Below are 21,110 nucleotides of genomic sequence, written 5' to 3'. Positions count from 1 at the left end.
ATGAGGTCTCGCCAAGTTGCCCAGGCAGGTCTCAAACCCACGGGTTCAGGCAATCCATTCACCTCAGCCTCCCAAAGGCACGGGATTACAGGCTGAGCCACCATCTTTCTAACCAGATAAATGAAAGACCTTTACAATAAAAGCTATGAAATACTGCTCAAAGAAATCAAAGATGACACAAACAAATAGAAAAATATTCCATGCTCATGGACTGAAAGAATCAATATTATTAAAATGTCCATCCTACCCAAGGCAATCTACAGATTTAACACAATACCCATTAAATTGCCAGCAGCATTCTTCTCAGACCTGGAAACGACAATACAGGAATTCATATGGAAACATAAACTACCATGAATAGCCAAAACAATCCTCAGCAAACAAAACAAAACAAAACAAAACAAAACCCCCAAACCAAAAACAAAGCAGGAGGTATCACACTTCCAGATTTTAAACTTTATTATGAAGCTCCAATAATCACAACAGCCTGGTATTGGTACAAGAACAGGCATATAGACCAACGGAACAGGACAGAGATTTCAGAAGCAAAATCTCAATTTCTCAACCAACTCATCTTCGACAGAGCCTCCACCACCAAACACTGGGGAGAGGAGAACCCATTCAAGCAAATGGTGCTGGGAAAACTGACGGACTACATGCAGAAGATTGAAACAAGAACTCTACCTATCACCATACACAAAATTTAACTCTAAATGGATCAAAGGCCTAAATGTAAAACTTCAAACTATAAGAACCTTAGAAAATGCAGGAGATATGGAAATTGGAACTGACAATCAATTCCTGATCAAAACCTACGCCATAAGAGATACCATAGACAAGCAAAACCTTATCATACTGACAAGCTTCTGCAAAGTCAAAGAAACCATCAAGAGAATGGGGGGACAGCCCACAGACTGGGAAAAAATGTTTACCAACTGTATATCTGACAAAGGCCTAACATCTAGGTTCTACAAGGAACTCAAGTGTGCCAAAAAGATAAAAACAAACAACCCCATTACAATGTGGGCAAAAGATATGAATAGACCTTTCTCAAAAGAAAACATACAAGCAGCTAACAGATACATGAAAAAAATGCTCAGCCTTGGTAGTCATCAAAGAAATGCAAATTAAAACCATACTGAGATACCACCTAACTCCAGTCAGAATGACCATCATCAATAACTCAAAGAACAACAGATGCTGGAGAGGATGAGGGGAAAAGGGAACACTTCTATACTGTTGGTGGGAGTGTAAACTAGAACAAACTCTGTGGAAAACAGTGTGGCAGTTCCTCAAAGATCTAAAAATCGACTTCCCATACGACCCCACAATCCCCCTACTGGGAATGTACCCGGAAGAACTCAAATCACTCTATGAAAAAGATACCTGCACCTGCATGTTTACTGCAGCGTTATTCACAATAGCAAAAACATGGAACCAACCGTGCTGCCCATCAAAAGAAGATCGAATAAAAAAAGTGGTACATATACATGATGGAATATTACACAGTCCTAAAGAAGGACAAAATTATGAACTTTGCAGCAACTTGGATGGGCTTAGAGTCTTAGTGATATTACTGAGTGATTTATCACAAAAACAAAGAACTGAGTATTACTGATGAGTTTTCACTCGTAAGCGGACTTTGAGCAATTATCGTAATACTTTAAGAAAGGGATCGGCAGTAGTGGGAAACTGCCGGGGGGGTGGGTGGGATTGGCAGTAGTGGTAAACTGCCAGGGGAGGGCATGCACACCTCATCAACAAGGGTACCTGCATGATGAACATTTGTATACCTAACCTGAAGTGTACCCCACGTCTTTAAAATAAAATAAACATTTAAAAAAAGAATGGCTGTTTATTTTATGAGTGAGAAAGTGGGTACTTGTGCCTAATATTATAGATTTCTACCTACCATATTCCATTTTCTACAAATAGGTATCACTTTGAAAGAATTCCATCAATAGTTATAAAACAATGATGGTTACACTATTTAGGTATACATTGATGTGTGGTGTTTTCCTTTGTTTTGTGTTTGCTTATTGTTGATTTTTCTTCCACTACTCCTTTAACTCACAGCTTCCAATACCACTTCTCTCAATGTTCTATTCATTATAACTTTATAAAGAGGAATCCAAGATGTTCAAGAAATCTTTGTCTATCTTAAAAAAGTGAACCAGGATTTTTTCTTTAATGGATTTTAGGTTAGTTTTTTGCTTCTTCATTCTACATAAGGATTGCCTTTCATTTCCCTGGTGACACCCTACACACAGAGCTTAATATTCATCTCTAACTAATTGCTTACTTATGTGTGTGAGTTACCTAGGATAAAAATATGAATAAATTTCTTCTAAGATAGTGATTTTCAACCTTGACTGCACATTGGAATCATATAGGGAATTTAAGAAATTACTGATGGTTAAGTACCATTTCCAGAAATTCTTATTTAAGTGGTTTGGGGTACTGCCTTGACATCAGGAGTTTTTAAATCTATGCAGGTGGTTTTAGCATGCAGTCAAGGCTGAGTACCACTCTGCTAAGATCTTCATAATGGTGCTCAACTTTTGGCTTTTGTTTAGTTGGATCATATGTAACCAGATCAGTGATGTTAGACAGAGATTTGGTGGCCTCTATATCTGAATGATCTCTGTTTTGACCACCATAATCTTTTCCAGAAACAGCTCTGTATTGTCTAAAAATTTATAATGTTATTTGTTTCCATTTCAAGATCGTATTGGGCAATCTAATATTCCTTTCTTCTTTTGGGACAGGCAGTTTAAGAAATTTCATTCCTTCTTCTCTCTAGGGACTGGAGTAATGTAGCCTAACATAGCCAGAGTAATGTACAATTATTTCCTACTGAAGTACAGATGGTGGGTAGCTTGGTGACCATGGTTGCTTCAGCTACTTGGGATCTATTGGTCAGGTTTCAGGCTGTTGGTTGCAACAGTACATGAACTTCTCTACAAACTTCATTAATGACTATTCAAAAGGCTCATTAAATTTATAGGATAGGAAATATAAATGGCTGAAAGTGTATAAAAAGCTGCTTGTACTCAATTGTAATTACAATAGTAAAAATTAAGACAATCTAAATGTTCACTTTATATAAATTAGAGTAACAATGACAAAAGCAACAAAAACCAGGAAGTAAAAGGTTTAGGTGAAGAGTATATAGCCTAGTGCAGCCTAGTGCAGGTAGAGTAGTATGACAGTATTTCAAAAAACAAAATATAGGCATAATTTATAAGTTCACATTCTTGGTCCTGAACATATGTCTGTATTGGTAAAGTTTTGGTTGCAGAGCAAATAATATACTTCAGCTAATAAAAGAAGAAGTAGATTTATTACAAGTGTTAAGTGGCTTACAGAATGATTGAAGTGCTAAAGATCAGATCCAGGCTGCCCATCCAGGAATGACTCTCAGATCCTGACCACAGAACTGATCTTCCAATGGAAGTGAGTATTCCTGGGATGAGCAGTAAGCTTCTGGTTGAACTAGAAAGTTGCAATTACAGTGGCCATCTCCAGATTCATGCTACTTCTTCTATAATCTGTACCAGCAAAATAGGTGATTTGTATCCTACCTCTTTTCCTGCTTAATTCAAATCTGAATTTGTCTTTTGTGAGTGCATCTAATTGGCAGAATTAAAGTCAGCTTAGGGATCCTAGCAACAAAGGGGTCTGGGATATTCAGTTAATTCTTTTTATTTTCTCCATTACAGAAAGCCAGCTAGACGGGCTTAGGATAGACCCTGAAAGAGTCAGTCCGTAGTGTCTGCCACAACATTTCAGAGAAGTTCACACACAGGTCTATAGGGGGATGTCTATAAAGATTCTCATTGTAGCATATGTTTGTATGAATTCTGGATGCTGTAGGCAAAATAATTGTCCATAAATGGGAAGATTAGTTAATAAAATGTGACAATGCAAACTCTAGAGTATTGGGTAGTAATCGATTTCTGCTGTGAGGTTCATATAAAATACCATTAATATGAATTAAAAATACATGCACACAGAATTCCAACAATGGTGGTCAAGTGGTTTGGTAAAGATTCTCAGAAGTAACAATTGTAAAAACTGAAAATAAATATTTAAAATAACTACTTAAGTCTACAAAAAGTGAACAAAGCAGGCAGAAATTCAAGAGAGTCACAGATGACTGTGACAAGTAAGAATAGCAACTTTGTGCTTTCTATTTTTGCTTAAGAGTAATTCATACTCCTCTAAACGATGCGGAATAAAGTTGCAGCACTACTGCCTTGAGATAGCAGAGGGCGGGGTTTAGGGTTGGGGGAGCAGCTGGAAATTTAGGGAGAAGGGAATTGTAGAATTCTGGGAGCTGTAAAAGAAGTAAGCCCCCTAAAATTTGAGTGTGAACTGAGTCCTTTTAAACAATCTGATCACAAAACTACACATCTTATGGGGAAGACATCATGGGGAGAGGCTAAATAAAAACAGCTAAGCAGAGATATCAGCTGCTGCACTTCACAAGGAAAACACAGTTTATAGTCTGATTTCAGGCAAGGTAAGTCCTTACCTGAAGAAAAACCAATTTTCAGTAAAAAAAGAAAAAAAAAGCATCTAAATTCATTACAGTGTGTACTAGCTACAATGTCTAATTTGTAGCTCAAAATTACTAGATATGTAAGGAAAAACTGTGATCCATACTCAGAAGAAATGGCAGTCTACATCCTTGACTGTGGGCAAGGCTGAAGGAAAATGATGCCAGATGATTACTCAACTCTACAGAGAGCAATAGAGTACTAGCAATGGTTGATAAGTAGTAAAGTAATAGTCCATGCATATGTATTTTTTCCTCTCTTAATTTATTGGCATTCAAAGCAAAATTTATAACACTGTATTACTTGGTTTAACACTTATAGATACAACGACAACACTTATAGATACAACAACAACAGCACCAAGGATGGAAGAGGGAATGAAACTATGCGGTGGCAATGTTCTTATATTTTACCCGAAGTAAAAGATGAATACTGTAATCTGTATATGTGTCACTAAAAATGCTAAGTTATATCTAAAAGACAATAAAATAATTACCAGGGAATAGTGAAAAAAATATTGATTGATACCAAAGAAGGCAGGAAGTTGGCAACAGAGGAATAAAAACAGATGAGATAAATAGGAAACAAATAGCAAACTTGTAGACCCAATGTTAACCATACTAATACTTACATTAAATATAAGTGGGATAAACACTCTAATCAAAGGGCAAGAACCAACTATATGCTGTTTGCAAGTGACATACTAAAGACACAAATAGGTTGATATTGAAAGGATGAGAAAAGATCTCATGCAAACTCTAACAAAAAGAAAGCTATAGTGGTTATATTAATACCAAACAAAATAGATCTCAAGACAAGGAGTGTTACTATAGATAATGAGGGATATTTCATAATGATAACATATCAATATATCAGGAAAATACAGAACTAGAAATATATATGCATTCAATAAATGAGTCTCAAAATGTGGGAAGCAAAACCAGACAGAGTTAGGGGGAGAGTTAAATTTACAATCATACTTGGGATTTTTTTTTTTTTTTTTGAGTTGGAACCTCACTCCATCTCCCAGGCTGGAGTGCAGTGGCATGCTTACGGCCACCCCAGTGTTGACCTGCTGGGCTCTAGCGATCCTTCCACCTCAGCCTTCCAAGTAACCAGAACTATAGGCACATGCTACCATGCCCGGCTAATTTTTGATTCATTGTAGCGACAAGGTCTCACCAAATTGCCCAGGCTAGTCTCCAACCCGCAGGCTGAGGCAATCCACTTGCCTTGGCCTCCCAAAATGCTGGGATTATAGGCTGAGCCACTGCATACTTGGAATTTTTAATAAAACTTTCTTAGTGATTGACAGAGCAACTAGACTCAGTATAGATCTAAAGGACACTATCAGTCACATTAACTTAATTGATATTGTAGAACACTCCACCAAATAATTGCAGAATACATATTATTTTCAAGTGTCAGTGGAATGTTCACTAAAATAAACCGAATAGTGGGATTAAGTCTCCACAGATTTAAAAAGATTAAACACCAGCTCTACAAGAATTACTCAAAGGAGTTCTAAAAACTGAAACAAAAGATTGAAATACACTAGTAGAAAAATACTGGAAATCATAAAGTTCCCAGGTCTTATGGAACACCAACACAATAGCGAAAATAAATAAATAAAGTGAATGAACAAAGCAACTAGATAGCAACCAGTATGATGAATGGAAAAATACCTTATATAACGTTATTAACTCTGTACATAAATGATCTTAATGCCCCACTAAAAACATATAGACTGGCAGAATAGAAAAAAACAACAACAGCAACAACACGCACAACACAGCTTTCTGCTGCCTTCGAGAGACCCACTTAACTCACAAAGACTCCTATAGACTCAAGGTAAAGGGGTAAGGAAAAATATCCCAAGCAAATGGAAACCAAAAACAAGCGGAAGTAGGCTTCCTTATATCAGATATGATAGACTTCAATAACAGTAAAAGACAAAGATGATTATTATAGTATGATAAAAGGATCAATTAAATGGGAAGACATAACAAAGTTAGATATTAATATATATGTGCCTAATACCAGAGCCCCCAGCTTTGTAAAACAAATACTACCAGACCTAAAAAAAAAAAGAGATAAGCAGCAATACAATAATAGTGGGAGACTTCAACACTCCATTGAGAGCAATAGACAGATCATTAAGGCAGAAAGTCAACAAAGAAACATTGTAGCTAAACTGGACTCTAGAGAAAATGACACTTACAGGTATCTACAGAACATTCCACGCCAAACCTACAGAATTTACATTTTTCTCATCAGCACATGGAACATTCTCCAAGATAGATCATATGATAAACTACAAATCAAATTTCAACAAATTCAAAAAACTGAAATTATATCAAGCATCTTCTAAGACCACAGTGAAATAAAACTAGAAATTAACTCCAAGAAGAACATGTGAAACCAAACAAAAACATGAAAGTTAAACAATCTACTCCTGAGTGACACACGGGTCAAAAATGAAATCAAAATGAAAATTTAAAAAATTCCTCAAAAATGAATGAAACAATGAAAGAAGTTATCAAAACTTTTGGGACATAGCCAAAGCTGTGCTCAGAGAAAAATTTATAGTGCTTAAGGTCTACATTAATAAGACTGAAAGATTGCATATTGACAACCTAACATCATACTCCAAGGAACTAGAAAAACGTGAACAAACAAAACTCAAAGTTAGCAGAAGAAAAGAAGTAAAAAAGATCAGAGCAGAACTAAATGAGATTGAAATAGAAAAAATAATATGTAGGATCAATAAAACAAAAAATTGGTGCTCTAAAAAAATAAACAAATTGTTAGATTGCTAGTTACAGTAATTAAGAAATGAAGAGAGAATATTCCAATTACCTCAATCAGAAATGAAAATGGAGACATTACAACTGATATGACGGGAATTCAGAAGATCATCTAAGTCTATTGTGACACCTCTCTGCAAACAAACTGGATAGTCTAGAGGAAGTGGATAAATTCTTGGAAACATACAATCCCCCAACCTTGAATCAGGAAGAAACAGAAACCTTGAACTGACCAGTAATGGGTAGTGAGATTGAAACAGTAGTTAGAAGTCTCCCCAAAACAAGAAGTCCAAGACCTGATGGACTCACAGCTGAATTCTACTAGACTTTCAAAGGAGAACTGGTTCCAATTTTAGTGAAGTTATTACACAAGATTGAAGAGGAAGGAATCCTCCCTAACTTATTTTATGAAGCCAGTATCACACTGATATCAAAGCCAGGAACAGACACAACAACAACAAAAAAACTATAGACTAAAATACCTTATGAATATAGATGTGAAAATCTTCAATAAAATATTAGCAGACCAAATTCAACAGCACATTAAAAACAATACACAATGACCAAATGGGTTTTATCCCAGGGATGCAAGAGTAGTTCAACATATTAAAGTCAGTAAATATGATCCACTACATAAACTGAATTAAAAACAAAAATATATGACCATTTCAATAGACACAGAAAAAAACATTTGATAAAATCCAGCATCCCTTCATTATAAAAACTTTCAGCAAAATAGGTATAGAAGGAACATTTCTCAAAATAATAAAAGCCATATAGGACAAATCCACAACCAATGTCATTCTGAAAAGAGAAAAGTTGAATGCATTCCTCCTTACAACCAGAACAAAACAAAGATGCCCACTTTCACCACTCCTGTTCAAAACAGTACTGGAAGTCCTAGCCAGAACAATCAGGCAAGAAAAAGAAAGTGTATCCAAACTGGACAAGAAGAAATTGAACTATCTCTGTATGCCAATGATATGATCTTATACCTAGAGAATCCTGAAGACTCCTCCAAAAGATTCCTGGAGTTGATACATGAATTTGGTAAAGTTTCAGGATGCAAAACACACACAAATCAGTAACACTGCTATGCACCAATAGCGACTTCGCTAAGAATCAAACCAAGAACTCAATTCCATTTATAAAAGCATTCAAAAAGCTAAAATATCTAAGGATATATTTAACCAAGGAGATGAAAGATCTCTACAAGGAGAATTACAAAACTCTGATGAGAGAAGTTATAGAGAACACAAACGAATGGAGAAACATCCCATGCTCATGGATTGGAAGAATCAACATTGTTAAAATGATCATATTAACCAAAGTAATCTACAGATTCAGCACAATCCCTATCAAACTACCAACGTAATTTTCCTCATAATTAGAAAAAAAATCCTAAAAAAAAGCCAGACTAGCCAAAGCTAAAAAAAGAGAACAAAGCTAGAAGCATCACATTGCCTGACTTCAAACCATATTACAAGGCTGTAGTAACTAAAACAGCATGACATTGGTACAAGAGCAGACACATGGATCAACAGAACAGTATAGAGAATCCAGAAATAAATCCAAATACCTACAACCAACTGATCTTCAACAAAGCAGATAAAAACATACACTGGGGAAAGGACACCCCATTCAACAAATGGTGCTGGGAATATTGGATAGCTACATGCAGAAAAATCAAAACTTGATCCCTATCTCTCTGCATATACAAAAATTAACTCAAGATGGATTAAAGACCTAAATGACAGACCAGAAATCATAAAAATCCTAGACAAAAACCTAGGACAAACTCTTTTGGACATTGGCCTAGGCAAACCATTTATAACTAAAACCCCAAAAGCAAGTGCAACAAAAATAAAAATAAACAAGTGGGACTTAAATGCAAAAGCTTCTTCACAGCAAAAAACATGATCAATAGAGTAAATAGGCAATCTACAGAATGGGAGAAGATATTCTCAAACTATACATCTGACAAAGTACTAATATCCAGAATCTACAGAGAACTCAAACACATCAGCAAGAAAAAAGCAAACAAATCCCATCAAAAAGCAGACAAACGACATGAATAGACGTCTCTCAAAAGAGGATACACAAATGGCCAACAAACATGAAAAAATGCTCATCACTCATCATCAAGGAAATGAAAATTAAAACTACAGTGAAATACCACCTTACACCAGTCAGGATGGTTATTATGAAAAAAATTAAAAAATAATAGATGCCAGCACAGATGCAAAGAAAGGTAACACTTACACACTTTTGGCAGGAGAATAAACTAGAACAACCTATATGGAAATCAGGGTAAAGATCACTCAAGGAACTAAAAGTAGGTCTACCATTTGATCCAGCAACCCCAGTACTAGATATCTACCCAAAGGAATGGAGGTCATTATATTAAAAAGACATTTGCACCTGCATGTTCATTGCAGCACAATTCACATTACAAAGATGTGGAAGTAACCCAAATGTCCATCAACCTATCAGTGTATAATGAAAATATGGTGTATATACACCATGGGATACTGTTCAGCTATCAAAAAGCCTTTCCCTTTAAGTCTTTTACTATTTCTGAGCCATGAATTTAAATAAATGCAAGAGTGCCAAATACTGGTCTCACCTAAAATACATGGACAAGAATCTAGTCACTCATTACTTTTCTTGTAGTTTCAGGCAAGAGCAGAATATTGCGGGTGGGAGTGCAGTGTGGAGAGTGGCTTCAGTGGAGATGGGATGTTGATGAGACCACTAGGAAGATGTGGAGATGTCAGAAGAAGAGAACTCAGAGGAGGGCTTGACAGTTGCTGTGCCTGAGTTTACTGTGTGGTTTCAGGTCTCCCTGATAAGCCCAGTGTTGCTTTCAATAACATGCTGGTGTCACAGTTCCCAGTATCAACATATTTGGACATGCAAATAGAAACACAGTGGAGAAGCAAGATTTACCACTAATCCTCCCTCTCTCTGATCTCTCCTGTCCCAAGTGACTCAGGTCATGAGACCCCATTGAAGACGGTCATGTTGGCAATTTCTGCATCTCTTCTCCCTTGAACCTGGTTGAAGGCCTCAGTGTTTATTTCCTTGGAAAGAAAAAACAGCCTCAGTTATGGGAGACTGCCATCACTTAGTGTTCTTCTGCCCCTCCTCCAACACACAATGTCCTGAGACTAATGTAGAGTGCTGAGGAAATACATTCTCTGTTGAAAGGACATTCTTAGGCCCAAGACTCAATGGATCAGCTCCCTAGGGTACAGGGTGGGATCTTCTCCTACTTGGACACTTTCCTTCATTACCTGAGAGGTCAGCTGAGCATAGGTGGAGAGAAAACAAGGGAATCTGTCATCAGAGTTCCCAGCTTTGTCTTCTGAGGTTTCCACTAGGGAGAATCCTGGGAGGTGGGTTGAATAGACTTCCAAGTTCCCTAGGAGAAGAGATAAAGACCTGGAGTTGTTTGGCAGAGAGCATAATTGAGTTGAGAGGATGGCATGCAGGATAGCTGTCCTAAAATAAGGACTGTTGGGGAGGATGGAGGAGATTTTTCTCCTTAAGATTCCTGAACTGCATCGAATGATAGGATTCCAGGATACTCAGGTAATTCAGACTCTATCACTTAATTGAGACTTACAGATGTCTGGAAGCCCTAGTAATTCTATCTCAGGACCATGAGATGGGTTGGGCCACATGGTTCCACATGGAGCATCCTCTCCAATAGGGTCAGTACAGCCTGCATTGAAGGCATCACAGAGGTTTTGGAGAGAAGGGAGTTGAGTAGCAAATGTGACTGAATGGAAAGTCCCTGGGCTGGTAGTAGAGGCAGCGAACAGTCAGCCCTGTTCTTGTGAAGCACTTGTTGAATGATCTCGAGGGTCAAGTCCCTTTCTGGGTTTCCCATTTCAAAGGGATCAGATAATTTACGTCAGTTTTGCTCCACAGTTTTGCTTTCTTGAGCCCGGAATGTTTCTCTTAAAGGTAAATATTGTCCCCTTTCCAAATATTTTCAGCAGAAGAGTAACTCTGATTTAATGTAGTGTGTGTATATGTGGGGAGATGTCTTTCTCCCTTCCCTCTTCTCTCCTTCAAGGGTATTCCAGGATTTGATACCATGGGACACTCTGGTCAACATACTTTCTTTAGCTACAATCATCTGTGTTTTCTAAGATTGTGTGAAATGATGCCAGAAGAGTGTAGGGTGATCAACAGTGGAAGTTGTGGCATCTGTGTTAGAGCTGGGTACTCTTTTCTTCATTTTGGGTCACAGAAGCCTCTATGAACAAAGTCCAAGGACCTGGGGAATGCAGACTAACCCAACACTGGGTCATTAGGTGCTTGGTATGCTCTCCACTGTATCTCCAGGACTCAGTGCCATCCTGGCAATGCCATCCTGGCAGTTGAGGGAGGGTGAGACAGAGGTTTCTAGCTCCTTTCATGCAAAAGGAAGCTAAAACCCAGGAGGTCAGAGAGTGTAGGTTTGACCTGGCAGGGAGGCTGCCAGCTGTGACCAGAAGGCATGGGTTGGAACATTTGGGGGCTGGTGAGTGATTGGGCAGTGCTTGGGGCATATGCTGCCACCTGGTTCTCCAGAACCCAGCCCAGAATTCTCTTTGCCAGGACAGAAGGAGGGCTGGCACTGCAAGGAGGACTTGGGGTGGCACCACAGGGTAACAACTGATGACTGTGGGAACCTGAGTCAGGGAGGTATGAGGGGAACGGGGTTCTGATGGGAAGAGCCGTCTCTTGGGCCCTTGGGTGTCACTCAGCCCAGCTCACTGTCCCCATTTGTGTGAGTTGGGTTATGTGGAGGGGTCCATGCTGATCAGAGGGAGATTCCCTTAAAGCCTAGACTCACCCCTGTCAGGAGGGTCAGTTCCCTGGTGAGACAATGAGAGGAAAGTGTGTATACACTCCTGAACGTGTGTGTGTGTGTGTGTGTGTGTGTGTGTGTGTGTGTGTGTGTGTGTTTATGGGGTAAGCTGCTTGAGGATACAGAAACAGAAGGAAAATGAAGAAGTAGTCAGAGTCTGCTCATAAACAGAGGGTATCAAGTACATTTGCATCCTAGGAAAAGAAAAGTTAGGCCCTTGTCATCATAGATGAGTTTCATAAAGGAAACTCAAAGTTGGATAAGCATAGAGCAAGGAGATCAGATGGATCCAGGAATATAGAGAAACCAATCATTTCTTTTTCATGGAACAATGTTTGTGATCCTGGAGCAGAGAGGGGTTTCTAATTTATATTTACATGTCAGACACAGCTCTGACCTCATAGAAAGTGTCCTTAAAGGCTCCACATGGAGCAGGGAAAGGCAGATCTCAGCTCAGAATCTTCCCATTTCCCCCCTCCACACAGACACTTTCTCCTCTGCTATCCCTGCTCTGGCCCTTTGTTGTCTGAAAAGGAAATGACTTAGTGAGAGTGAATTTGTGTGTGTGTGTGTGTGTGTGTGTGTGTGTGTGTGAGAGAGAGAGAGAGAGAGAGAGAGAGAGAGAGAGACAGAGACAGAGACAGAGAGGGATGGAGGGAGTGGGAGAGAGAGAAAGAGAGAAAGAGAGAGAGGAAGTCTGTTTTTGGGTTGGAAGAGAATTTCCTCCTGACATTTCTGTGCTTGAGCTTTAGTTTTATGACTTTCTACTCAACTCAAGTCAGTAGGGCTTCTAATGCATAAAGTCTGAATGTAGAGAAAGAAGGTGAGAGGAATTGTGTTCTTTTGCACTGGTTTTCATTGTACAAAACACTTGCTAAGATTCAGTTGCTAAAGTTTACTTGATAGGGAAGAGTGTGAATTTGTTGGGAGGAGTGGCGGCCCGCTTCTGGGATGGTCACAAAGGGGTTGTCTCTGGGAGGCAAGTGCTCTGGGATCTGTAGAAATCTTTCCAGCAGGGCAGCCAGAGGCAAAGAGGTTACTTGGAAGTGCTGACAGGCAGAGAAAGACATTTTGATGAGAAGTCTGCAGTTGAGTATTCCTGGGAACTGATTCCTGAGACTAGACAGTGTTCTGGGGCTCTAAGTCAATGTCACAGAGAGGAAGGACTGAATGGGGAACTCTTCCACTGCTCTGTCCTTCTCCCTCCCTGCCAGCAAGTATTCTTTTCATTTGGCAATGCAAACATTTAACAATGAGACGGTTATCCCTCAGAGCATGAAAGTAACAGATAATTCCTATGGGAAGGCAGTTAGCAAATAGAGAGGGAATGACTGAGGATTGTTAAAGATGTATTGTTGATTAAAATTTTGTTAATAAATGGCTTACACTGAAAATTAGACAAATGACTTTCTGATAAGAGATACACATAAAATAATGGTCAATTTCACCAAAGCATTTCTGTGTGTATCCAGTTGGATTTGATAAAATATCTGTTCAGTGCTAATTCCATTTACGATTATGAAAATAGCAAAAGGTCAGATGGCTAATGTCACACTGCAAAGAGTAATTAACATTTTTATGTACCTAGGAAAACCTCCCAGCTGATTCTATGCAGTTACTGTAAGAAGGCATTTAAAGCTTTTAAATTATGTGATTTTAGTAATCTTTTATTTGAATATAATATTGATGTAGATAGTCATGGTTAATCTTCAGGGTAAATTCATTGTTATTGGAGACAACATTTTGTGTGACGTCTTACCTAATTTCAGTTTCAAAATCACAAAGCAGATGGTCATCACATTGAACACGAGAATGTTGCCTTATGATACAGTGAAGTTGGTGTGGTGTAAGAATTTGGGACAAAGACTGTGGCCATTGAAGCAACTTTTGATTGCTTCCATCTTTGGCTATTGTGAATAGTGCTGTAGTGAACATGGGTGTTTGGTAGCTATTTTTCAAACAAGCTAATATTGTTATTTGTTCTTTCTCCTAGTACTTGTATGTTCTAATTTTTTTGCATTTAGACTTCTGATCCATTTGAGGTTTATTTTGGAGTGCGGTATGAGAAATAGATCAGATTATATATATATTTTTTCCAAATAGCTATCTAATTGTTCTAATACCATTTATTAACAATTCATTTTTTCCCCAGTGGTTTGAGATGCCACATTTTTCATACATTAAATTATTTAAAATGAAATTCCAGTTCTGTTCAATTTTGGCCTACCAGTCTTTATGCACACCAACGGCACACAGTTTTAAGTAGAGCCTACATTAATATCAAGTAGGAGTGATTCTTGCAGGGTAGAGAGAGCCTTGTCCTGGAGAGAGAGATGTCCTTCCACTGCTCCCCAAGGTGGCGGGTAAAGTGCGATGGGGGTAGATAGGGGAATGGATGGAAGGAGGGAAGAAGCACATCTAGATCCCCAGGACCCTGGGGGGAGGGTGATTCATTTGTTCTCCATCTTCCCAGAGGAGCTCAACTCAGTCCTGGCACACTTATGTTGTATTCTTGCTGTGGACTGAATGTTTATGTCTCTTCAAAATTCATTTACAGAAACCTAATCCTCAACGTGATGATATTAGGAGGTGGGCATTTGGGAGGTGATTAGGTCATAAGGGCAGAGCTCTTGTGAATGGGATTAGGGCCCACAGTGCACAGCGACCTTAGATAGCTTTCTTGCCCCTTACACCATATGAGGACATAAGGAGAAGGTGGCTGTTTGTAAATCAGAAAGTGGGCCTTCACCAGACACTGAGTCTGCTGGTGACTTGCTCTTAGACTTCTTAGCCTCTAGACCTGTAAGAAATACATTTCTGTTGTTTATAAACTACCCAGTTTATGGTATTTTGTTGTAGCAGTCTGAACAAACTAAGCGCTGAATAATGTTTAATGAACAAATGAGGAATTGGTTATTTACACTCTTAATGTGGACCTTTATTAAGGCTCTGGCGCCCCCTGGACTTGTGGCTCAGAGAAAAGTCAGTCATGGTGGGGCATCTCAATCTGATCTGGCTCTTTGAAGCGTCTCATTGTTCTCCTTAACCATGGCAGAAAGCTTGTGATCCTGGTGAAGACTGCTGGAGGAGTTGCCCAACTATTTCCATAGGAGACTATGCCCTGGGCCACATTGTTACATATCAGGGGGCCTCCGGAGTCCCCCTATGGACAGAGAGGAAAAGGGACACTAAGGCCTTCCTGTTCCTGCTACCTGAGCCTTGGGTTCTCAGAGAAGCCAGGGGGTGGTGGTGGGTGGGCTCCTTCAGTTGCTGGGTGTGTGTGAGATAGGGGTGCAGAAGTCAAGCCTCTGGATATTTTTATTGCTGGGCTTCAGCCTTGGCCATGGCTACCGCCTCTAGACCAATTTGAGTTAGGTTATCTTCCCTTTCCAAAGGAAAATGTTTCTGTTGTGGGTCTTCTGCCCATTTCCCCAGAGACCAGACTGATGGAAAAAATGATCCCTAGCCCACCCTGGTTTGGCTCCCAGGCTGAAGCTGTGGTGACAGAGTCTGTAACCACTGCCCAAGCTTTGCTCAGGCCCCTTATCCTGGTCAGTGTTGGTTGATGCCCATGGCCTTACCCTGAAGGCAGATTTCCTCTCCTGTGGGTTTCCCACACAAATCTGTGTTCGGAAGTTGTAGGATCCGTAGCGATTGCATTCCTCATCCCTCTGCACTCTGAGCTGCACTTCGTGGAGTCTGCTTGTTCTCCTGTTCAGGTTGACCAGGCCCCACCCGGCCACAGTGCACAGCGCCCCGGGCCTCAGCCTCTCCTGGGTCTGAGGCAGAGCCACTGGGCTCACAGCTCGATTCCGTCTGATTCTATTCCTCAGCTGGAGGAAGAATAAAGGCATTCCCACTCAGCTGAGCCTCCCAGCCAAGGCTCAGAAACCGCTAGTGCAGTACTTTACCCCATGGCCCCCACCACCACCCTGGAGTTTCCTCCTCCATTGTCTCTGGACATGCTGGAAGGAGGCAGCTAGGCTGGAGAGGCAGAGGGCCAGGTAGGACTTACCTGCAGTAACATGATGTCATTCTGGTGGGTCTGCAGATTATATTGAGGGTGGGGGATGGCTCTGCGCACAGTGATGCGTTGCTGGGTCCTTTCCTGCCTCTGAATATTGTGGGCCCCCAGGATGACATTTATACGTCTGCAAAGGCAAGAGGTAGTCTGGGCCCAGGAGCTGTGGTCTACAAGTTCTGCAGGGCAGGTAGACAGCCCAGAGCAGGGTGAAACTGTGGTTGAAGAGAATCAAAAGGACGAGAGGGCCCCAGGGTTGAGCTCTGCCCCTTTTCTCTGCGGCCCTGAGCTGGGGATGGTTAGGAGGACACTGACCTTTGTGTTTGTTACCCCAGATTAAAGATTAAATGGAGAAATATTTCTGGAGAGAAATATTTTGAGCCCCAATGCTTGTCTTCCATCTCCTCCTCTTGCTCTGTTTGATCATGTCTTCCTTTTCTCCTTATTTACTCTGACCAGTTTCCTCCCCCAAGATCTGCCTGGTCTCTCTTTCACCCTTTAATTGCTACAACCCTGCTTTCAGGTGGCCCCTGTGATAAGCTACTCTGGGCTTGTATTCTTGGCTGCCCAGGAAGGTCTTGAGCTCCTCACCTTCCCCTGCAGTGAGCTGCCGTCAGCACAAAGTCTTCTCGTACCAGGAACCCCCCACATATGCCCTGCCCTACTGGAGTCTGGATCCGAAGAAACGCCATATACGGGCGGGAGTGGGGTCTGGCCTCCTGGCCTCCGATTATCTTCTCTGGAAAGAAACATTAAACACTTACCTCTGTGCTGGCTGAACCTGCAGTGTGGGCACCAGATTGGTGGCTTCAAAAAGACTGGAAGATGGGGGAGGGCTGGAGAGGGGCTGCAGGTGAGGAAGGAGCTGGTGCTGAGGACTGGGGTCTGCAGGGCACCAGATGCTGGGAGAGAGATCCAGGGTTCTCCAGGAAACACTGCTGGCTTGAAGGGAGACCCATTCCCCATTCTAGGCCTTAATGACTTCCCTCTCCTCCTAAAGGGGGAAAACCACACTTGCGCCAGGCAAGGCCAGCTTCAACCTCAGTTATACAGAAGGTGTTCTGTGGCAAGCACAGGGCTGTCCCTGAAGTTCCCTGGTACTTTCTCAGGGAGCTTCCCAGATCCCTCTGAGTCTAACTTGAGACCACGTGGGGCTGGTGTTTAAGAATCTGGACATGAACTGACGGGACGTTATTGCTGTATTCTTACCTCTTAGGCTCTGTCACATGGGTTGATGAATGAATCTATATAGAGCGCATTTTGTTTTACAGCACTTTCTATGTTCCGGGGGCCAATTCTAAGATTTTTATGTACACTAACTAGTTTAACTCTCTTGGTAATTCTACAGGGTTGGTATTCATATCATTCCCGTTTCTATGAGTGAGGAAACTGAAGAACTATGAATTCAAATAACTTGCTCAACAATAGGGACTTGGGATGTACCAAGGCAGTCTGGCTCCAAAGTCTATGGAATGGGGTCAGACCTCTGAAAGAGGGGACAGTCACTCACCTGCCTCAGCCCCAGGGGGTAGGAGGAAGATCAACAGAAGCAGAAGTGGCTGCATCTTCCCTGAAAGGCTGCCTGGCCAGTTGCTGTTCCTGCTAGACTTTTAGCTTCCAAGAAAGGAAGGAAGGGGAGGGGATGGGGGCTTGAGAATTTACAGCCCCATTCTCCTGCTATGTGATTGGTTTCATCACCCAAGGCTGCCAAGGAGGTTTGCCCACCAACTGCCAGTGATCTGAGTGAAGAGGGTATAATCCAAGCCAACATCGTGATCTCCTGTGCAGCTGCTGAGTCAGTGCTCACAGCAGAAACAGGAACCCAGGGAAACAAGGAGGGGGGCTTTGGGCAGTGTGTCCCAGAATTCTCAAGCCACCAAATTCCACAATACCCCAAAATGCATGAAAGCTGGTAGCTGCCTATTTCCTCTGCTTCCTGTCCCTCTGGGTCTTGTGCCTCAGTCCTTTGGAATTTCAAGTTTTCTCTGAAGGGATGCAAGTTCCCTGAATGGCTTATCTGTATATGTGTAGTAAGGCTTGGACAAAGGTGAATGAAAGATTGTGGGGTGTGGTGGGAATGCGGGTGAGAATACCAGAAAAAAAAAAGAAGGAGACAGAAGAGGAAAGGTGAAGTCTGCCTGTGTTCACCCTTTGGTTCAAGGACACTTTGCTGAGAGCGCTGTTGCTACCATTTCTTTCTAGCAGTTGTCAAGGCAGTTTGAGTAGCCAATCTTCTGAGTGGTGGAGGGTTCTGCTGGAGAAAGAAAGGGGAAAAACAAGACTCTGACATTGGTAATTACTTTCTCAGATCACTTGAGCCCATATAAACCCTCAGTGAAAATTATGACACAGTTGAAGACTTACTTGCCTGCTTCCTAACTGGGGTGAAGGTCTTTGTATTCCGGAAAGTTCTCTGCTTGCAGACAAGGCCTAGTGACTTGAGTTTGTTGAGAGCTATTAGAGTCTACCTGGAAAACACCTAAGATCCCATTTCATCAATGACATAAGAGATCAATCAGCTTATTTTCAGGGATGATAGCTTCTAAGAAGGAGCTACGTTCATTGCTGTGCTACCTATCAGACACAGAGAACTTCAACCAAATATTTAACACTGAGAGAAAAGTACAGCAAATTACTGTAGAGTAACACATTAAACACACTTAAAAAATATTTGGAGGCTGGTGTGGTGGCTCAAGCCTGTAATCTAGCACTTTAGGAGGTTGAAGTGAGAGGATTGCCTGAGCCCATGGGTTTGAGATCAGCCTGGGGAACTTGGTGAGACCTCATTGCTACAATAAAAAAAAAAAAAATTAGCCAGGCGTGGTGGCGCATGCCTGTCATTCCAACTACTTGGAAGGCTGAGGTGGAAAGATCTCCTGAGCCCAGCAGGTTGAGGCTGTGGTGACCGGGAGCATGTAACTGCACTCTAGCCTGGGTGACAGAGTGAGATTCCAACTAAAAAAAAAAAAAACGGGATTGTCAGTAGTATGGGAATATGCCGGGGGAACGGGGACAGACCTCATCAACAAGGGTATCTGCATAATGAACATTTGTATACCTAACCCTGAGTTGTACCCCACATCTTTAAAATAAAAAAATTAAAAGACGAAAAAAAATCCTATGTTTTTACAAAAAGAAAATATTTGGGAAATTCTGTGTATGCACAGAAAACCATTGTAATCTAGTATAATTTTTGCAAAAATAGCAGAATTGAAGACTTATATAATTTCCAATCTTTTATGGAGTGTGATAGGCCTTTTTGAAAAGCTATGAAAGTTAAGGATCCTCTTTATGTATAAATATGTAGTTTTTCATTTATTTTTAGAGTGCAAAGAGTTTAATTACTTCTCTAGTCCATGTTCTATGAAAATTTCTTTATGCATCTGAAAAGTATTGTGAAGAAAAAGGGAAAAAAGAGAAAATACTATAACAATTTTATTAGTGTCTTAGCATTTGGGATAATCTTAACTTATTAAATTTTTAATATTTTATGTTGTTTTAAAAACAGTTGAACTTAAAAATAGAGAAAAAGAATAAGAAAAGCTTGCATATGTGAAAAAAGAGGAGTAAAAGATACATATGATGTGAATAAAAATGTGGATAGGGAATTTCATTAATAGTGACTAGGATTTCATGCCAACCTTCTTACTAAAAGCAACCAAAACCAAAGCTGTTTAAGATGTCTAAAAAGCTTAAAAACTTCAAAGAATTGCCAATGCAGCAGTGATTATCAGGCCAAATGGAAGGAATAATGAGAGTCTGGTTAGGAAGCTGCTATTTTTCTGAGGAAATGTGCTGAAATCACAAAATTTAAACTTCTGTTTTGATAACCACATAAAGTGGAAATCTGTAGAAAATATTCAAAGAATACTATTTGGTTTCTTCTGGAGAGTGGTGTTACCCATTTCCTTTATAGGACTAGTATGACTTCCATGCCAAACTTAATAAAGACAGTTTGAGAAAGGAACATTATAGACCAATATAACTTTTGAATATTGATGCAAACTAAATCAATTAATAAGCAAAAAGATTTATCATAAGTAATTTGAGTTTATTGTAGGAATTCATTATTGGCTTTTCATTGGAAAAAACAATTGCTGTACATTAATTGATTAAAGAAGAAAAATCATGTGACTATTTAATTGAAGCCCTAAAAAATACTCCTCAAGCATTTGCTAACATTTCCTCTCATTTATTAAAAAAATATATTCTTAGCAAACTAGGAACAAAAGAGAATATCTTCAAAGTTACAAACAGTTATTATACTTAATGGTAAAGTGTTGAGACCTTTTTCTTTGAGAGCAAAACAGTACAAGAATGTATGAATATAAATTATTATCAATCACTTTCAACATTGTACTAGAGGTTTCAGCCAGTGCAGTTGGGTAGTAAATAGAAATGAAAGGTATAAGGACAGGAAAGGAGGAAACAAAGCTGTAAAAATTTGAAGAAATGATAGTATACACAGAGAATGAAAATAACCTACAGATAAATTACCATAATTAAAATAAGAGAGTTTAACAAATTTGCTAGATAAAAAAAATCAATGTTAAAAATTAATACTATTCCTATGTGTGCTGTAACACTGTTAGAAAATTAAATTTTTAGACGGTTAATACTTAAATGCCATGGAAATGATCAAATAACTAAACATAAATAAAAAAGAATTTGGGAAAGAACTCTTTTGTGAAAACTATACAATTTAATGAAGAGACATTTAAGAAGACACAAGCATAGAGAGATTCTAGATTTACAGATAAGAAGACTAAATATTGTAAAAATATCAGTTCTTCCAAGACTGACTAAAAGATTCATTGCATTGCAAATCTGATTCTAAATATATTTGGCAAACCAAT

At 39.8% G+C, this 21,110-nt stretch overlaps 1 protein-coding gene across 1 annotated transcript; it reads right to left on the bottom strand.

Annotated features, from left to right (window-relative positions):
- Positions 1-15,216: 15,216 nt before the first annotated feature.
- Positions 15,217-17,844, bottom strand: LOC103268298 (cathepsin G-like). The gene is made up of 5 exons (XM_008065851.1): positions 17,765-17,844; positions 16,846-16,993; positions 16,249-16,384; positions 15,815-16,066; positions 15,217-15,396 (listed from the first exon to the last, which is right to left on the bottom strand). Exons 1-5 carry the CDS (start codon positions 17,817-17,819, stop codon positions 15,217-15,219), a joined length of 771 nt encoding a protein of 256 aa, XP_008064042.1. The 5' UTR covers positions 17,820-17,844.
- Between the last annotated feature and the right edge of the window lie 3,266 nt (positions 17,845-21,110).

Source organism: Carlito syrichta, unplaced genomic scaffold, assembly GCF_000164805.1.
Source record: "Carlito syrichta isolate Samal-C Ts95f unplaced genomic scaffold, Tarsius_syrichta-2.0.1 Scaffold308814, whole genome shotgun sequence".
Classification (NCBI taxonomy): Eukaryota; Metazoa; Chordata; class Mammalia; order Primates; family Tarsiidae; genus Carlito; species Carlito syrichta.
Note: the sequence above shows the minus strand (reverse complement) of the source record. Positions and strands in the feature narration are given on the sequence as shown.